This window comes from Anomaloglossus baeobatrachus, chromosome 7 (assembly GCF_048569485.1).
Source record: "Anomaloglossus baeobatrachus isolate aAnoBae1 chromosome 7, aAnoBae1.hap1, whole genome shotgun sequence".
NCBI classification, from domain to species: domain Eukaryota; kingdom Metazoa; phylum Chordata; class Amphibia; order Anura; family Aromobatidae; genus Anomaloglossus; species Anomaloglossus baeobatrachus.
Genome location: NC_134359.1, coordinates 301,182,025 through 301,200,393, shown reverse-complemented (window position 1 = coordinate 301,200,393; position 18,369 = coordinate 301,182,025). Strand labels below are relative to the sequence as shown.

The 18,369-nt window shown below is 45.3% G+C and overlaps 1 protein-coding gene across 1 annotated transcript; it reads left to right on the top strand.

Moving 5' to 3' along the window:
• Positions 1 to 2,851: 2,851 nt before the first annotated feature.
• Positions 2,852 to 17,870, top strand: ZG16 (zymogen granule protein 16). The gene is made up of 4 exons (XM_075319611.1): positions 2,852 to 2,864; positions 3,012 to 3,055; positions 5,043 to 5,175; positions 17,400 to 17,870. Exons 2-4 carry the CDS (start codon positions 3,013 to 3,015, stop codon positions 17,719 to 17,721), a joined length of 498 nt encoding a protein of 165 aa, XP_075175726.1. The 5' UTR covers positions 2,852 to 2,864; position 3,012; the 3' UTR covers positions 17,722 to 17,870.
• Positions 17,871 to 18,369: the final 499 nt, after the last annotated feature.

Below are 18,369 nucleotides of genomic sequence, written 5' to 3'. Positions count from 1 at the left end.
AGCAACGAGCTGGCCCCTGCTGTGAGGTCGCCGCTCGTTGCTGAATGTCCAGCTTCATTTTTTGGTCGCCGCTCTCCCGCTGTGACGCACAGATCGCTGTGTGTGACAGCGAGAGAGCGACGAAATGAATCGAGCAGGGAGCAGGAGCCGGCATCTGGCAGCTGCGGTAAGCTGTAACCAAGGTAAACATCGGGTCACCAAGGTGGTTACCCGATATTTACCTTCGTTACCAGCCTCCGCCGCTCTCACGCTGCCAGCGCCGGTTCTCTGCACATGTAGCTGCAGTACACATCGTGTAATTAACCCGATGTGTACTGTAGCTAGGAGAGCAGGGAGCCAGTGCTCAGTGTGCGCGAGTGAACAGACCATTGAACTGAAAATCCGTTTTTTTTAGAATGAGGATATCCAAGGAAAAATATAGAGGAGGCTAGTGAAAGGGTGGTGATTGCCTGTGCCTCGAATAACATAAGTACAGTAAATAAGAAGGATAAGGATATTCCCTCTAGGTTTGTCTTCAATTTTCGTTTTGGTCCTATGGATAGTCAGATTCGTACCATTATAAACAAAAACTGGTATTTAATAGAGAGGGATAAAGATCTTATGGAACTGGGCAAACAGAGACCTATTATGTAAAAATCTGGGAGATATTGACGTTGCACATCAGGGGTGTCCTGAATGGGCTTAAGAGTAGTGCACTCATGTCATTTTGTATGGACTCGTGGAAGCGTCAGTTGTAAAGAAGCGAAACGGCCGTCGTCCAACAGATTGTGTGTTCCCACCTCCCTCACGCCCTCCCCCCTGACCTGATGGTTGACTAAAACGACTTCTTTATTTAGCATACCTGGTGAGTGCCTACCGATTCTTTTTCATGGACTTTTATAGATTGTTGCCTTTTGGAATGAGCATCCCTGTTACTGCCTTATGGATCTACTGCCACATGGTGCGTTAACAAGTCCGGATCAAGTGGATTGAGCGGTGAGCTTACTGAATAGTGCCAGGTGCCTCCTCCTCCCCATTGGATGTTTCAGACCACATGAAGTGTCTCCAAAAATTAAGGTCTTACCAGCTTCCACCAGCATCTTCACAAGGTCTTTTGCTTTTGTTCTTGGCTTGATCTGCACATGTCTGACCAAAGCCCGTTCATCTCTGGTGCACAGAACCCGTCTCCTTCCTGAGCGGTGTGATGGCTGGACATTTCCATCTTGTTTGTACTCGCGTATAATTGTTTGTACAGATGAACGAGGCTCCTTCAGGAATCTGGAAATTGCACCCAAGGATGACCCAAACTTGTGCAAGTCCACAATTCTCTTCCTGAGATCTTGGCTGATTTCTCTTGACTTTCACATGATGCTGCACAAAGAAGCCGTGTGTTTCAGGTGTGCATTACAATACATCCACAGGTGTGTCTCTAACTCAGATATTGCCAATAAACCTATCAGAAGCTTCCAAAGACATGACATCATCATATGGGCGGTCCCATATTGTTTAAAGGCACAGTACTCTTAAGGCCCCATTACACACTACAATTTATCTGACGATATGTTGTCGGGGTCACGTTTTTTGTGACGCACTTCCATTGTCGTTAGCGACGTCGTTGCGTGTGACACCTATGAGCGACCGCTAACGATCCGAAGGACGGCCAAAATCGTTCATTGTTGACACGTCATTCCTTTCCCAAATATCGTTGATCTTTTGGGACGCAGGTTGTTTGTCGTTCCTGAGGCAGCACACACCGCTACGTGTGACACCCCGGGAACGACGAACAACAGCGTTCCTGTGTCCTCCGGCAACGAGGTGGGAGTGAAGTTAATGCAGCTGCTCTCCACCCCTCCACTTCTATTGGACGGCCAGCTATGTAACGTCGCTGTGACGCCGCACGAACCTCCCCCTTAAAATAGAAATTGTTCGCCGGCCTCAGCGACGTCATTAGGAAGGTAGGTATAGTGTGATGCGTACTACCGATATTGTTCGCCACGGGCAGTGATTTGCCCGTGACGCACGAACGACGGGGGCGGGTGCAAAGTGTAAAGCGGCCTTTAGTGTATGGAAAGTTTTGACTTTACAGAAAGTAATAAAAATGCCTGAAAACATTCTCTTTCTCTTTCTCGTTATTCTATCATTTGGCAAATAGAAATAATTTAGGTTTATAATTGATCAAAAAGGGAGAAAAACTTGCAGATGTGTTTGTATAGAGAGTGGAGGTAAAATCCTGCAGATGTCTTTTATAGAGAGTAGAGGGAAAAACCTGCAGATGTGTCGGGAAAACCTGCAGATGTGTCGGGAAAACCTGCAGATGTGTCTTTATAGAGAGCGGAGGGAAACTTCTGGTTGCAACTATATGTACACAGTGACTGCACAAGCAGAATAGTGAGTGCAGCTCTGGAGTATAATACAAGTAACTCAGGATCAGTAATGTAATGTATGTACACAGTGACTGCACCAGCAGAATAGTGAGTGCAGCTCTGGAGTATTATACAGGATGTGACTTCCTTTGGGGGGCCCTGCCTGTGACTTTATCCATACACATTTTGTAGGTATCACGATCATTGGCCTTGGTGCCTGATTTTGGCACTCATCATGATGCAGCCAGCGGTCACTATCTCTTGGCAGTGGAGCTTACACTCTGTAGGTTTTTTTTCTATAATTAGAAAGAGTAAACACAGATAGGGAGCTGAGCTGTGATGTGGAGAGAATTGCCCATGACCCCAGGAGCCCCATTATCCGCCTCACCCTCCTGCCCCGCACCTGTCCTGCCGGTCCCTGCTGTTTGCACAGGAGGTGGGTTCCTTACCATAAACCCAAACTCTGCCATATAAATATCACCAGAGAGCTGCGCTCATCCCAGAGACCCGATACTCCGACAGGTGAGTGCAGATGTGGAGTGCAGGGGTATTAATGTCCGACCTGTAAATTATTCCGATATTGTATGTACTGGGGGGGGATGAGGGGGATTTTCTGTGGTTTTTGCCCCGTCTCGTGGTGTAACGTGTCTTCATCTCATTCCTTTGCAGAATGTTGCTCTGGATCCTCCTCGGCATTTGCTGCATCGCTGCAGGTAGGTTGGGACCCCCTCACCAATACTGTATACACCGCTTATGCCAATATATTTGCCCATATACAATGTCTTGCAAAATTGCAAAAGTTTGGACACCCCTGGTCAACATTACTGTTATTGTGAACAAGCAAGTTGAAGATGAAATGAGCTCTGAAAGGCAGAAAGTTATAGATGACGCATTTCTTTTGAATTTTAGACAAAAAAAATATATATTTTTACCTTTTATGTTTTAAAAATTACAAAAAAAAAAATGGGCCAATAGAAAAGTTTGTGCACCCTGCAGGGTTAGTACCTTGCAGCGCCCCCTCTGGCAATATCACAGCTTGTAAACACTTTCTGTAGCAGCCAGGAGTCTTTCAGTTCTTGTTTGAGGGATTTTCCTCCATTCTTCCTTGGAGACCTCTTCCAGTTCTGAGATTCCTGGCTCGTCTTCCAGTTCTGTGAGATTCCTGCCTTGTCTTCCAGTTCTGTGAGATTCCTGGCTCGTCTTCCAGTTCTGTGAGATGCCTGGCTCGTCTTCCAGTTCTGTGAGATTCCTGCCTCGTCTTCCAGTTCTGTGAGATTCCTGGCTCGTCTTCCAGTTCTGTGAGATTCCTGGCTCGTCTTCCAGTTCTGTGAGATTCCTGGCTCGTCTCCCGGTTCTGTGCGATTGCTGGCTCGTCTTCCGGTTCTGTGAGATTCCTGCCTCGTCTTCCAGTTCTGTGAGATGCCTGGCTCGTCTTCCAGTTCTGTGAGGCCATTGTAAACCTTCAGTTTTCGCCTTTTGAGGTCATCTATTGTGGATTTTGACGCGTGTTTAGAATAATTTTCCATTTGTAGAAGCCATCCTATATTCTCCTCTTTTCTCCTTTTTCCTCCTCCTTTCTCCTCTTTTCACCTTCAGCTTTTTTACAGATGGTGTTACGTTTGCATCAAGTATTTGAAGTTTCCTTAAATCCATTTTTCCCTCTACCAGTGAAATGTTCCTTGTGCCACTGGCTGCTGCACAACCCCAAAGCATGATAGATCCACCCCCATCCTTAATGGTTGGAAAGACTTTCTTTTCCTGAAATTCTGTGCTTTTTTTTTCTGCACACATACCTTTGATCATTGTGGCAGGAGTGCGATTTTAACCTCATTTATCCACAAGCCTTGTTTCTACAATGCATCAGGCTTGCTTAGATGTTCTTTTGCAGACTTCTGATGCTGAATTTTATGGTGGGGACACAGGAGAGGTTTTTTTCTGATGGCTCTTCCATAAAGGCCATATTTGTGCAGGTGTCCCTGAACAATAAAACAATGTCCACAACTCCAGAGTCTGCTAAACCTTCCTGAAGGTCTTTTGCAGTCATGCAGGGGGTCTGATTTGCCTCTAGCAATCCTACCAGCAGCTCTCACTGATATATTATATTGTTTAGTCTTCCTGACCTTATCTTCACCTCCATTGTTCCTGGTAACTGCCATTTCTTTGAACCCAGGAAAGGGCAACTTGAAAACGCTTTGCTATCTTCTTACTGCCTTCTCCTGCTTCCTGGCCTCCACCATTTTTTATTTTCAGAGTGCTAGGCAGCTGGTTAGAAGAAGCCATGGCTGCTGGTTTTTGGCACAAGGTTAGCGGAGGCTGGGTTTTATAAAGTTGTGAAATTTGCATCATCTGATGATAGTGAACATACATCCTTAACAGGATAATTAAGGTCTGAAACCTCGGTCAAAGTTATCTGCGCACACAAATCTTCAGGGGTGCAGAAACAATTGTATTGGCCCATTTTCCTTATTGTAATTTTTAAAATGTAAAAGATGAAAATAAATTATTTTGTGCCTAAAATAAAAATGAAATGCTTCATCTGTAAGTTTCTGCCTTTTACAGATCATTTCATCATCAACTTGTATAACTGTTCACAATACCAGTAATTTTGACCAGGGGTGCACAAACTTTTGCATGGCACTGTATCCCAAACCTGTTTGTGTAACATAACATGTATATCTGATCCTATTCTTCTCTTACCAGCTCAGCCCCGTAGCTCTTCTTATTCTGGAGAATATGGCGGTGGTGGAGGCAAGCGCTTCTCACATTCCGGAAACCAAATGGACGGACCAATAACTGCCATGAGGATCCGAACAAACCGCAACTACATTACAGGGTGAGAAGCCAACTATACATCTACAAAAACACTGCCCTGCTATGTACAAGAATATAACTCCTATAATACTGCCCCTATGTACAAGAATATAACTGCTATAATACTGCCCCCTATGTACAAGAATATAACTACTATAATACTGCCCCCTATATACAAGAATATAACTGCTATAATACTGCCCCCTATGTACAAGAATATAACTACTATAATACTGCCCCCTATGTACAAGAATATAACTACTATAATACTGCCCCCTATGTACATGAATATAACTACTATAATACTGCCCCCTATATACAAGAATATAACTGCTATAATACTGCCCCTATGTACAAGAATATAACTGCTATAATACTGCCCCTATGTACAAGAATATAACTACTATAATACTGCCCCTATGTACAAGAATATAACTGCTATAATACTGCCCCCTATATACAAGAATATAACTACTATAATACTGCCCCTATGTACAAGAATATAACTGCTATAATACTGCCCCCTATATTCAAGAATATAACTACTATAATACTGTACCCTATGTACAAGAATATAACTACTATAATACTGCCCCCTATGTACAAGAATATAACTACTATAATACTGCCCCTATGTACAAGAATATAACTGCTATAATACTGCCCCTATGTACAAGAATATAACTACTATAATACTGCCCCTATGTACAAGAATATAACTGCTATAATACTGCCCCCTATGTACAAGAATATAACTACTATAATACTGCCCCTATGTACAAGAATATAACTACTATAATACTGCCTCTATGTACAAGAATATAACTGCTATAATACTGCCCCTATGTACAAGAATATAACTACTATAATACTGCCCCTATGTACAAGAATATAACTGCTATAATACTGCCCCCTATATACAAGAATATAACTACTATAATACTGCCCCTATGTACAAGAATATAACTGCTATAATACTGCCCCCTATATACAAGAATATAACTACTATAATACTGTACCCTATGTACAAGAATATAACTACTATAATACTGCCCCCTATGTACAAGAATATAACTACTATAATACTGCCCCTATGTACAAGAATATAACTGCTATAATACTGCCCCTATGTACAAGAATATAACTACTATAATACTGCCCCTATGTACAAGAATATAACTACTATAATACTGCCCCCTATGTACAAGAATATAACTACTATAATACTGCCCCTATGTACAAGAATATAACTGCTATAATACTGCCCCCTATGTACAAGAATATAACTACTATAATACTGCCCCTATGTACAAGAATATAACTGCTATAATACTGCCCCTATATACAAGAATATAACTGCTATAATACTGCCCCCTATGTACAAGAATATAACTGCTATAATACTGCCCCCTATGTACAAGAATATAACTGCTATAATACTGCCCCCTATGTACAAGAATATAACTACTATAATACTGCCCCTATGTACAAGAATATAACTGCTATAATACTGTCCCCTATGTACAAGAATATAACTACTATAATACTGCCCCTATATACAAGAATATAACTGCTATAATACTGCCCCCTATGTACAAGAATATAACTGCTATAATACTGCCCCCTATGTACAAGAATATAACTGCTATAATACTGCCCCCTATGTACAAGAATATAACTACTATAATACTGCCCCTATGTACAAGAATATAACTGCTATAATACTGTCCCCTATGTACAAGAATATAACTACTATAATACTGCCCCTATATACAAGAATATAACTGCTATAATACTGCCCCCTATGTACAAGAATATAACTGCTATAATACTGCCCCCTATGTACAAGAATATAACTGCTATAATACTGCCCCCTATGTACAAGAATATAACTACTATAATACTGCCCCCTATGTACAAGAATATAACTACTATAATACTGCCCCTATGTACAAGAATATAACTGCTATAATACTGCCCCTATGTACAAGAATATAACTACTATAATACTGCCCCTATGTACAAGAATATAACTGCTATAATACTGCCCCCTATGTACAAGAATATAACTGCTATAATACTGCCCCTATGTACAAGAATATAACTACTATAATACTGCCCCTATGTACAAGAATATAACTACTATAATACTGCCCCTATATACAAGAATATAACTGCTATAATACTGCCCCCTATATACAAGAATATAACTACTATAATACTGCCCCTATGTACAAGAATATAACTGCTATAATACTGCCCCCTATATACAAGAATATAACTACTATAATACTGTACCCTATGTACAAGAATATAACTACTATAATACTGCCCCCTATGTACAAGAATATAACTACTATAATACTGCCCCTATGTACAAGAATATAACTGCTATAATACTGCCCCTATGTACAAGAATATAACTACTATAATACTGCCCCTATGTACAAGAATATAACTGCTATAATACTGCCCCCTATGTACAAGAATATAACTACTATAATACTGCCCCTATGTACAAGAATATAACTACTATAATACTGTCCCCTATGTACAAGAATATAACTACTATAATACTGCCCCTATATACAAGAATATAACTGCTATAATACTGCCCCTATGTACAAGAATATAACTGCTATAATACTGCCCCCTATGTACAAGAATATAACTACTATAATACTGTCCCCTATGTACAAGAATATAACTGCTATAATACTGCCCCCTATATACAAGAATATAACTACTATAATACTGCCCCTATATACAAGAATATAACTACTATAATACTGTCCTCTATGTACAAGAATATAACTACTATAATGCTGCCCCCCATGTACAAGAATACAACTACTATAATACTGCCCCCTATGTACAAAAATACAACTACTATAATACTGCCCCTATATACAAGAATATAACTACTATAATACTGCTCCCTATGTACAAGAATATAACTACTATAATACTGCCCCCTATATACAAGAATATAACTACTATAATACTGCCCCTATATACAAGAATATAACTACTATAATACTGCCCCTATATACAAGAATATAACTACTATAATACTGCCCCCTATGTACAAGAATATATCTACTATAATACTGCCCCCTATGTACAAGAATATAACTACTATAATACTGCCTCCTATGTACAGGAATATAACTACTATAATACTGCCCCTATATACAAGAATATAACTACTATAATACTGCCCCCTATATACAAGAATATAACTACTATAATACTGCCCCCTATGTACAAGAATATAACTACTATAATACTGCCCCCTATGTACAAGAATATAACTACTATAATACTGCCTCCTATGTACAGGAATATAACTACTATAATACTGCCCCTATGTACAAGAATATAACTACTATAATACTGCCCCCTATATACAAGAATATAACTACTATAATACTGCCCCCTATATACAAGAATATAACTACTATAATACTGCCCCCTATATACAAGAATATAACTGCTATAATACTGCTCCCTATGTACAAGAATATAACTACTATAATACTGCCCCCTATATACAAGAATATAACTACTATAATACTGCCCCTATGTACAAGAATATAACTACTATAATACTGCCCCCTATATACAAGAATATAACTACTATAATACTGCCCCTATGTACAAGAATATAACTGCTATAATACTGCCTCCTATATACAAGAATATAACTACTATAATACTGCCCCCTATATACAAGAATATAACTACTATAATACTGCCCCTATGTACAAGAATATAACTGCTATAATACTGCCTCCTATATACAAGAATATAACTACTATAATACTGCCCCCTATATACAAGAATATACAGTTAGGTCCAGAAATATTTGGACAGTGACACAAGTTTTGTTATTTTAGCTGTTTACAAAAACATGTTCAGAAATACAATTCTATATATAATATGGGCTGAAAGTGCACACTCCCAGCTGCAATATGAGAGTTTTCACATCCAAATCGGAGAAAGGGTTTAGGAATCATAGCTCTGTAATGCATAGCCTCCTCTTTTTCAAGGGACCAAAAGTAATTGGACAAGGGACTCTAAGGGCTGCAATTAACTCTGAAGGCATCTCCCTCGTTAACCTGTAATCAATGAAGTAGTTAAAAGGTCTGGGGTTGATTACAGGTGTGTGGTTTTGCATTTGGAAGCTGTTGCTGTGACCAGACAACATGCGGTCTAAGGAACTCTCAATTGAGGTGAAGCAGAACATCCTGAGGCTGAAAAAAAAAGAAAAAATCCATCAGAGCGATAGCAGACATGCTTGGAGTAGCAAAATCAACAGTCGGGTACATTCTGAGAAGAAGGGAATTTTGTTACTTACCGTAAATTCCTTTTCTTCTAGCTCCAATTGGGAGACCCAGACGATTGGGTGTATAGCTACTGCCTCCGGAGGCCACACAAAGCATTACACTAAAAAGTGTAAGGCCCCTCCCCTTCTGGCTATACACCCCCCGTGGGATCACGGGCTGCTCAGTTTTAGTGCTAAAGCAAGAAGGAGGAAAGCCAATAACTGGTTTAAACAAATTCAATCCGAAATAACATCGGAGAACTGAAAACCGTTCAACATGAACAACATGTGTACCCGAAAAAACCAAAAATCCCGAAGGAAACAGGGCGGGTGCTGGGTCTCCCAATTGGAGCTAGAAGAAAAGGAATTTACGGTAAGTAACAAAATTCCCTTCTTCTTCGGCGCTCCATTGGGAGACCCAGACGATTGGGACGTCCAAAAGCAGTCCCTGGGTGGGTAAATTAATACCTCAAGTTAGAGCTGCAAAGACAGCCCTCCCCTACGAGGAGGAAACCGCCGCCTGCAGGACTCTTCTACCTAGGCTGGCGTCCGCCGAAGCGTAGGTATGCACCTGATAATGTTTGGTGAAAGTGTGCAGACTCGACCAGGTAGCTGCCTGGCACACCTGTTGAGCCGTAGCCTGGTGTCGTAATGCCCAGGACGCACCCACGGCTCTGGTAGAATGGGCCTTCAGCCCTGATGGAACCGGAAGCCCAGCAGAACGGTAGGCTTCAAGAATTGGTTCCTTGATCCATCGAGCCAGGGTGGATTTGGAAGCCTGCGATCCTTTGCGCTTACCAGCGACAAGGACAAAGAGTGCATCCGAGCGGCGCAGGGGCGCCGTGCGGGAAATGTAGATTCTGAGTGCTCTCACCAGATCCAACAAATGCAAATCCTTTTCATACCGATGAACTGGATGAGGACAAAAGGAAGGTAAGGAGATATCCTGATTGAGATGAAAAGAGGATACCACCTTAGGGAGAAACTCCTGAATCGGGCGCAGCACTACCTTGTCCTGGTGAAAAACCAGGAAGGGAGCTTTGGATGACAGCGCTGCCAGCTCGGATACCCTCCGAAGAGACGTGACCGCTACCAGAAAGGCCACTCTCTGTGAGAGTCTAGAAAGTGAAACATCCTTCAGAGGCTCGAAGGGCGGCTTCTGGAGAGCAACTAGTACCCTGTTCAGATCCCATGGATCTAACGGCCGCTTGTACGGGGGTACGATATGACAAACCCCCTGCAGGAACGTGCGTACCTGAGGAAGTCGTGCTAGACGCTTTTGAAAAAATACCGATAGCGCTGAGACTTGCCCTTTAAGGGAGCCGAGCGATAAGCCTTTTTCCAAACCAGATTGCAGGAAGGAAAGAAAAGTAGGCAATGCAAATGGCCAGGGGGATACTCCTTGTGCAGAGCACCAGGATAAGAAAATCTTCCACGTTCTGTGGTAGATCTTCGCAGACGTGGGCTTCCTAGCCTGTCTCATGGTGGCCACGACCCCTTGAGATAATCCTGAAGATGCTAGTATCCAGGACTCAATGGCCACACAGTCAGGTTCAGGGCCGTAGAATTCAGATGGAAAAACGGCCCTTGTGACAGTAAGTCTGGCCGGTCTGGTAGCGCCCACGGTTGGCCGACCGTGAGATGCCACAGATCCGGATACCACGACCTCCTCGGCCAGTCTGGGGTGACGAGCAAGACGCGGCGGCAATCGGACCTGATCTTGCGTAGCACTCTGGGCAAGAGTGCCAGAGGGGGAAACACATAGGGCAGCTGGAACTGCGACCAATCTTGCACTAAGGCGTCTGCCGCCAGAGCTCTGTGATCGCGAGACCGTGCCATGAACGTTGGGACCTTGTTGTTGTGCCGGGACGCCATTAGGTCGACGTCCGGCCTTCCCCAGCGGCGACAGATTTCCTGAAACACGTCCGGGTGAAGGGACCATTCCCCTGCGTCCATACCCTGGCGACTGAGGAAGTCTGCTTCCCAGTTTTCGACGCCGGGGATGTGAACTGCGGATATGGTGGAGGCCGTGGCTTCCACCCACATCAGAATCCGCCGGACTTCCTGGAAGGCTTGCCGACTGCGTGTCCCGCCTTGGTGGTTGATGTATGCCACCGCTGTGGAGTTGTCCGACTGAATTCGGATCTGCTTTCCTTCCAGCCACTGCTGGAAGGCTTGTAGGGCAAGATACACTGCCCTGATTTCCAGAACATTGATCTGAAGGGTGGACTCCTGCGGAGTCCACGTACCCTGAGCCCTGTGGTGGAGAAAAACTGCTCCCCACCCTGACAGACTCGCGTCTGTCGTGACCACCGCCCAGGATGGGGGTAGGAAGGACCTTCCTTGTGATAATGAGGTGGGAAGAAGCCACCATTGAAGAGAGTCCTTGGCCGTCTGGGAAAGGGAGACTTTCCTGTCTAAGGACGTCGACTTCCCGTCCCATTGGCGGAGAATGTCCCATTGAAGTGGGCGCAGATGAAACTGCGCAAACGGGACTGCCTCCATTGCTGCCACCATCTTCCCCAGGAAGTGCATGAGGCGTCTTAAGGGGTGCGACTGGCCTTGAAGGAGAGAGTGCACCCCTGTCTGTAGTGAACGCTGCTTGTCCATCGGAAGCTTCACTATCGCTGAGAGAGTATGAAACTCCATGCCAAGATATGTTAGTGATTGGGTCGGTGACGGATTTGACTTTGAAAAGTTGATGATCCACCCGAAAGTCCGGAGAGTCTCCAGCGCAACGTTCAGGCTGTGTTGGCATGCCTCTTGAGAGGGTGCCTTGACAAGTAGATCGTCCAAGTAAGGGATCACCGAGTGTCCCTGAGAGTGCAAGACTGCTACCACTGCCGCCATGACCTTGGTGAAAACCCGTGGGGCTGTCGCCAGACCAAATGGCAGGGCTACGAACTGAAGGTGTTCGTCTCCTATAACGAAGCGTAGAAAACGCTGGTGCTCTGGAGCAATCGGCACGTGGAGATAAGCATCTTTGATGTCTATTGATGCTAGGAAATCTCCTTGAGACATCGAGGCAATGACGGAGCGGAGAGATTCCATCCGGAACCGCCTGGTTTTCACGTGCTTGTTGAGCAGTTTTAGGTCCAGAACAGGACGGAAAGAGCCGTCCTTTTTTGGCACCACAAACAGATTGGAGTAAAAACCTTGACCTCGTTCCTGAAGAGGAACAGGGATCACCACTCTTTCTGCCCTTAGAGAGCACACCGCCTGCAGAAGAGCATCGGCTCGGTCGGGATGTGGGGAAGTTCTGACGAACCGAGGCGGAGGACGAGAACTGAACTCTATCCGGTACCCGTGAGACAAAATGTCTGTTACCCACCGGTCTTTGACCTGTGGCAGCCAAATGTCGCAAAAGCGGGAGAGCCTGTCACCGACCGAGGATGCGGAGAGAGGAGGCCGAAAGTCATGAGGCAGCCGGCTTGGAAGCGGTTCCTCCGGCTGCTTTCTTTGGGCGTGAGTGAGCCCGCCAGGAATCTGAGCTCCTCTGCTCCTTCTGAGTCCTTTTGGACGAGGAGAATTGGGCCCTGCCCGAGCCTCGAAAGGACCGAAACCTCGACTGTCCCCTCCACTGTTGAGGTTTGCTTGATCTGGGCTGGGGTAAGGAAGAGTCCTTACCCTTGGACTGTTTAATGATTTCAGCCAATTGCTCACCAAACAGTCTGTCCTGAGATAATGGCAAACTGGTTAAGCATTTTTTGGAAGCAGAATCTGCTTTCCATTCCTTTAACCATAAGGCTCTGCGTAAAACCACAGAGTTGGCGGACGCCATTGACGTACGGCTGGTAGAGTCTAAGACCGCATTGATAGCGTAAGTCGCAAACGCAGACATTTGCGAGGTCAAGGACGCCACTTGCGGCACTGATGGACGTATGACGGAGTCCACCTGCGCCAGACCAGCTGAAATAGCTTGGAGTGCCCACACGGCTGTGAATGCTGGAGCAAACGACGCGCCGATAGCTTCATAGACAGATTTCAACCAAAGGTCCATCTGTCTGTCATTGGCATCTTTAAGTGAAGCCCCATCTTCCACTGCAACTATGGATCTCGCCGCAAGCCTGGAGATTGGGGGGTCCACCTTTGGACACTGGGTCCAGCGTTTGACCACGTCAGGGGGAAAGGGATAACGTGTATCCTTAAGACGTTTGGAGAAACGCTTATCTGGACAAGCATGGTGTTTCTGGACTGCTTCTCTGAAGTCAGAGTGGTCCAGAAAAGTACTCAATTTACGCTTGGGATACCTGAAATGGAATTTCTCCTGCTGTGCTGCTGCATCCTCCGCTGGAGGAGAAATATCCAGCAGTCTATTGATGGCCGCTATAAGATCATTCACCATGGCGTCACCATCAGGGGTATCCAGGTTGAGAGCGGTCTCAGGATTAGACTCATGATCACCTAGCTCTGTCTCATCATACAGAGAATCCTCTCGCTGAGACCCTGACCAGCGTGATGACGCCGAGGGTCTCTCCCAGCGAGCTCGCTTAGGCTGTCTGGGACTGTCGTCCGAGTCAGAGCCTTCAGCCTGTGATGCCTGGGACCCCCTTGGAGCACGGATTAGTTCTAACTGAGGGGGACCGGGGAACATTGAATCAACAGTGCCCATGGTCTGAGTGACCGGCCTGGAGTTTCTAGAATTTTTGTCATAGTCACAGACATCTTATCAGCAAAAACTGCAAAGTCTGTCCCCGTCACCGGGGCAGGGTTCACAGGCGTCTCTGCCTGGGCCACTACTAGCATAGACTCCGGCTGACGAAGTGGCACAGGGACCGAACATTGCACACAATGGGGGTCAGTGGAACCTGCCGGTAGATCAGCCCCACATGCGGTACAGGCAGCATATGAAGCCTGTGCCTTGGCACCCTTGCTTTTTGCGGATGACATGCTGTTGTCTCCTCAGAGCAATATAGGGGTATAAGCCAAGAAGCGACCGTACAGTGCAATATATAAAGGTACAGAGAAAAGTACACAAAACAACACTGTGGCACTAGTGGGGTCAGCACCTAGGTGCTGCTTACCGCCCGCTTAACAGCGGGTGTGTGGTCGCCAGAATCCCCTGTCTGGGTCTCCCAGGGCTATGTCCGTTCTCCAGCTCAGACTGCGTGCAGGAATGGCTGCCGGCGTCCTGTGAAGAGGGGCGGGCCGTGGGCGTGCTGCAGACAAAGAGCGGGAAACTGGCGTCCCACTGTGCCCAGTGAGAGGGCTGGAGTATGTAAATAAGACTCCAGCCCTCGGCGCTGACTATTGTACAGCGTCTCTCCTCTTCCCTGACTGACAGGGCTGGGGGCGGGAACGAACGTAACCAGGCCGCAGAAGCCGGGGACTAAAGTTAGAAGCGCTGCCGTCGTAAAAGCACGGTCGGCGCAAAGTCCCCGGCGCACCACAAGTCTCAGCCGCGCCGCAGGCGGCGCGGAAGTTCCCCACACATAAACTCACTCAGCTAAGCTGCAGTGAGTATAACCCAAGCGCTACTGTCCCCGGCGCACTAGAACACCCAGCAACGCTGGAGTGTGTCTGTGCCTGTCTGTACGGGGACACAGAGTACCTGGATGTTGCAGGGCCTTGTCCCTGACGGTACCCAGCTCCGTATCCAGCAGGATCTCCGGGTCTGTGGACGGAGCCCGGCCTCAGAGTCTGGAGGCCGGTAAGATGCCACTTCACCAGAGCCCTCAGGGGGATGGGGAAGGAAAGCAGCATGTGGGCTCCAGCCTCCGTACCCGCAATGGGTACCTCAACCTTAACAAACACCGCCAACAAGAGTGGGGTGAGAAGGGAGCATGCTGGGGGCCCTTTAGCATGGGCCCTCTTTTCTTCCATCCGATATAGTCAGCAGCTACTGCTGACTAAACAGTGGAGCTATGCGTGGATGTCTGACCTCCTTCGCACAAAGCTTGAAAACTGAGCAGCCCGTGATCCCACGGGGGGTGTATAGCCAGAAGGGGAGGGGCCTTACACTTTTTAGTGTAATGCTTTGTGTGGCCTCCGGAGGCAGTAGCTATACACCCAATCGTCTGGGTCTCCCAATGGAGCGCCGAAGAAAAAAGGAATTGACTGGTGAGCTTGGGAACTCAAAAAGGCCTGGGCGTCCACGGATGACAACAGTGGTGGATGATCGCCGCATACTTTCTTTGGTGAAGAAGAACCCGTTCACAACATCAACTGAAGTCCAGAACACTCTCAGTGAAGTAGGTGTATCTGTCTCTAAGTCACCAGTAAAGAGAAGACTCCATGAAAGTAAATACAAAGGGTTCACATCTAGATGCAAACCATTCATCAATTCCAAAAATAGACAGGCCAGAGTTACATTTGCTGAAAAACACCTCATGAAGCCAGCTCAGTTCTGGAAAAGTATTCTATGGACAGATGAGACCAAGATCAACCTGTACCAGAATGATGGGAAGAAAAAAGTTTGGAGAAGAAAGGGAACGGCACATGATCCAAGGCACACCACATCCTCTGTAAAACATGGTGGAGGCAACGTGATGGCATGGGCATGCATGGCTTTCAATGGCACTGGGTCACTTGTGTTTATTGATGACATAACAGCAGACAAGAGTAGCCAGATGAATTCTGAAGTGTACCGGGATATACTTTCAGCCCAGATTCAGCCAAATGCCGCAAAGTTGATCGGACGGCGCTTCATAGTACAGATGGACAATGACCCCAAGCATACAGCCAAAGCTACCCAGGAGTTCATGAGTGCAAAAAAGTGGATCATTCTGCAATGGCCAAGTCAATCACCAGATCTTAACCCAATTGAGCATGCATTTCACTTGCTCAAATCCAGACTTAAGACGGAAAGACCCACAAACAAGCAAGACCTGAAGGCTGCGGCTGTAAAGGCCTGGCAAAGCATTAAGAAGGAGGAAACCCAGCGTTTGGTGATGTCCATGGGTTCCAGACTTAAGGCAGTGATTGCCTCCAAAGGATTCGCAACAAAATATTGAAAATAAAAATATTTTGTTTGGGTTTGGTTTATTTGTCCAATTATTTTTGACCTCCTAAAATGTGGAGTGTTTGTAAAGAAATGTGACAATTCCTACAATTTCTATCAGATATTTTTGTTCAAACCTTCAAATTAAACGTTACAATCTGCACTTGAATTCTGTTGTAGAGGTTTCATTTCAAATCCAATGTGGTGGCATGCAGAGCCCAACTCGCCAAAATTGTGTCACTGGCCAAAGATTTCTGGACCTAACTGTAACTGCTATAATACTGCCCCTATGTACAAGAATATAACTACTATAATACTGCCCCCTATATACAAGAATATAACTACTATAATACTGCCCCTATATACAAGAATATAACTACTATAATACTGCCCCCTATATACAAGAATATAACTACTATAATACTGCCCCCTATATACAAGAATATAACTACTATAATACTGCCCCTATGTACAAGAATATAACTACTATAATACTGCCCCTATGTACAAGAATATAACTACTATAATACTGCCCCCTATATACAAGAATATAACTACTATAATACTGCCCCTATGTACAAGAATATAACTACTATAATACTGCCCCTATGTACAAGAATATAACTACTATAATACTGCCCCCTATATACAAGAATATAACTACTATAATACTGCCCCTATGTACAAGAATATAACTACTATAATACTGCCCCCTATATACAAGAATATAACTACTATAATACTGCCCCTATGTACAAGAATATAACTACTATAATACTGCCCCTATATACAAGAATATAACTACTATAATACTGCCCCTATATACAAGAATATAACTACTATAATACTGCTCCTATGTACAAGAATATAACTACTATAATACTGCCCCTATGTACAAGAATATAACTGCTATAATGCTGCCCCCTGTTGGTGGTGTTGTGTGTGTGGTTGGAGGGTTTCATGGCTGTTTTCCCCTCAGGATACAGGTCCGTTATGGCACCACCTGGTCAGACTATAAGGGGGGCTCCTTGGGAGATTTGGAGGAGATCTTCCTGCACCCCGGGGAGCACGTCATCCAAGTATCTGGGAAATATTCCTCGTATCTCAGGAAGTTGATGATCGTCACAAATAAAGGGCGTCAGTTCGCCATCGGTAAAGATTACGGCACCAGTTTCAATGGCGCCCCCCTGCACCCCAACACCGTCCTGAGGTACATCAGCGGCAGCTCCGGATCTGTCATCGATGCCATCGGCTTCCACTGGGACTATGCCAGCAGCAACTGTGACCACTGCGCCAAGTAGTGCCCGATCCCCGCGCTCCTGTCTGTACGTCATCTGCCCCCTCACCTGTAAATCACTAAACACTGAGGGGCCGAGCGACCCCCGGACCCCCGACACGTCACCTGTTACCAATGTGTCACCCCTGAAATAAAACATGAAGCTGAAACCTGTCTTATGTCTCCTGTACTGACGCCGAGCACCGCAGCCATCATACCTGTGTGATAGGGGACTGGGGCATCTCACCGTGTGCCCAGGATTAGATACATGGCCCAGCAGACAGTATCACACAGGAGAGGATTAGATACATGGCCCAGCAGACAGTATCACACAGGAGAGGATTAGATACAGCTCAGCAGGCAGTATCACACAGGATAGGATTAGATACACGGCTCAGCAGACAGTATCACACAGGAGAGGATTAGATACACGGCTCAGCAGACAGTATCACACAGGAGAGGATTAGATACACGGCTCAGCAGACAGTATCACACAGGACAGGATTAGATACACGGCTCAGCAGACAGTATCACACAGGAGAGGATTAGATACACGGCTCAGCAGGCAGTATCACACAGGAGAGGATTAGATACACAGCTCAGCAGACAGTATCACACAGGAGAGGATTAGATACACAGCTCAGCAGATAGTATCACACAGGAGAGGATTAGA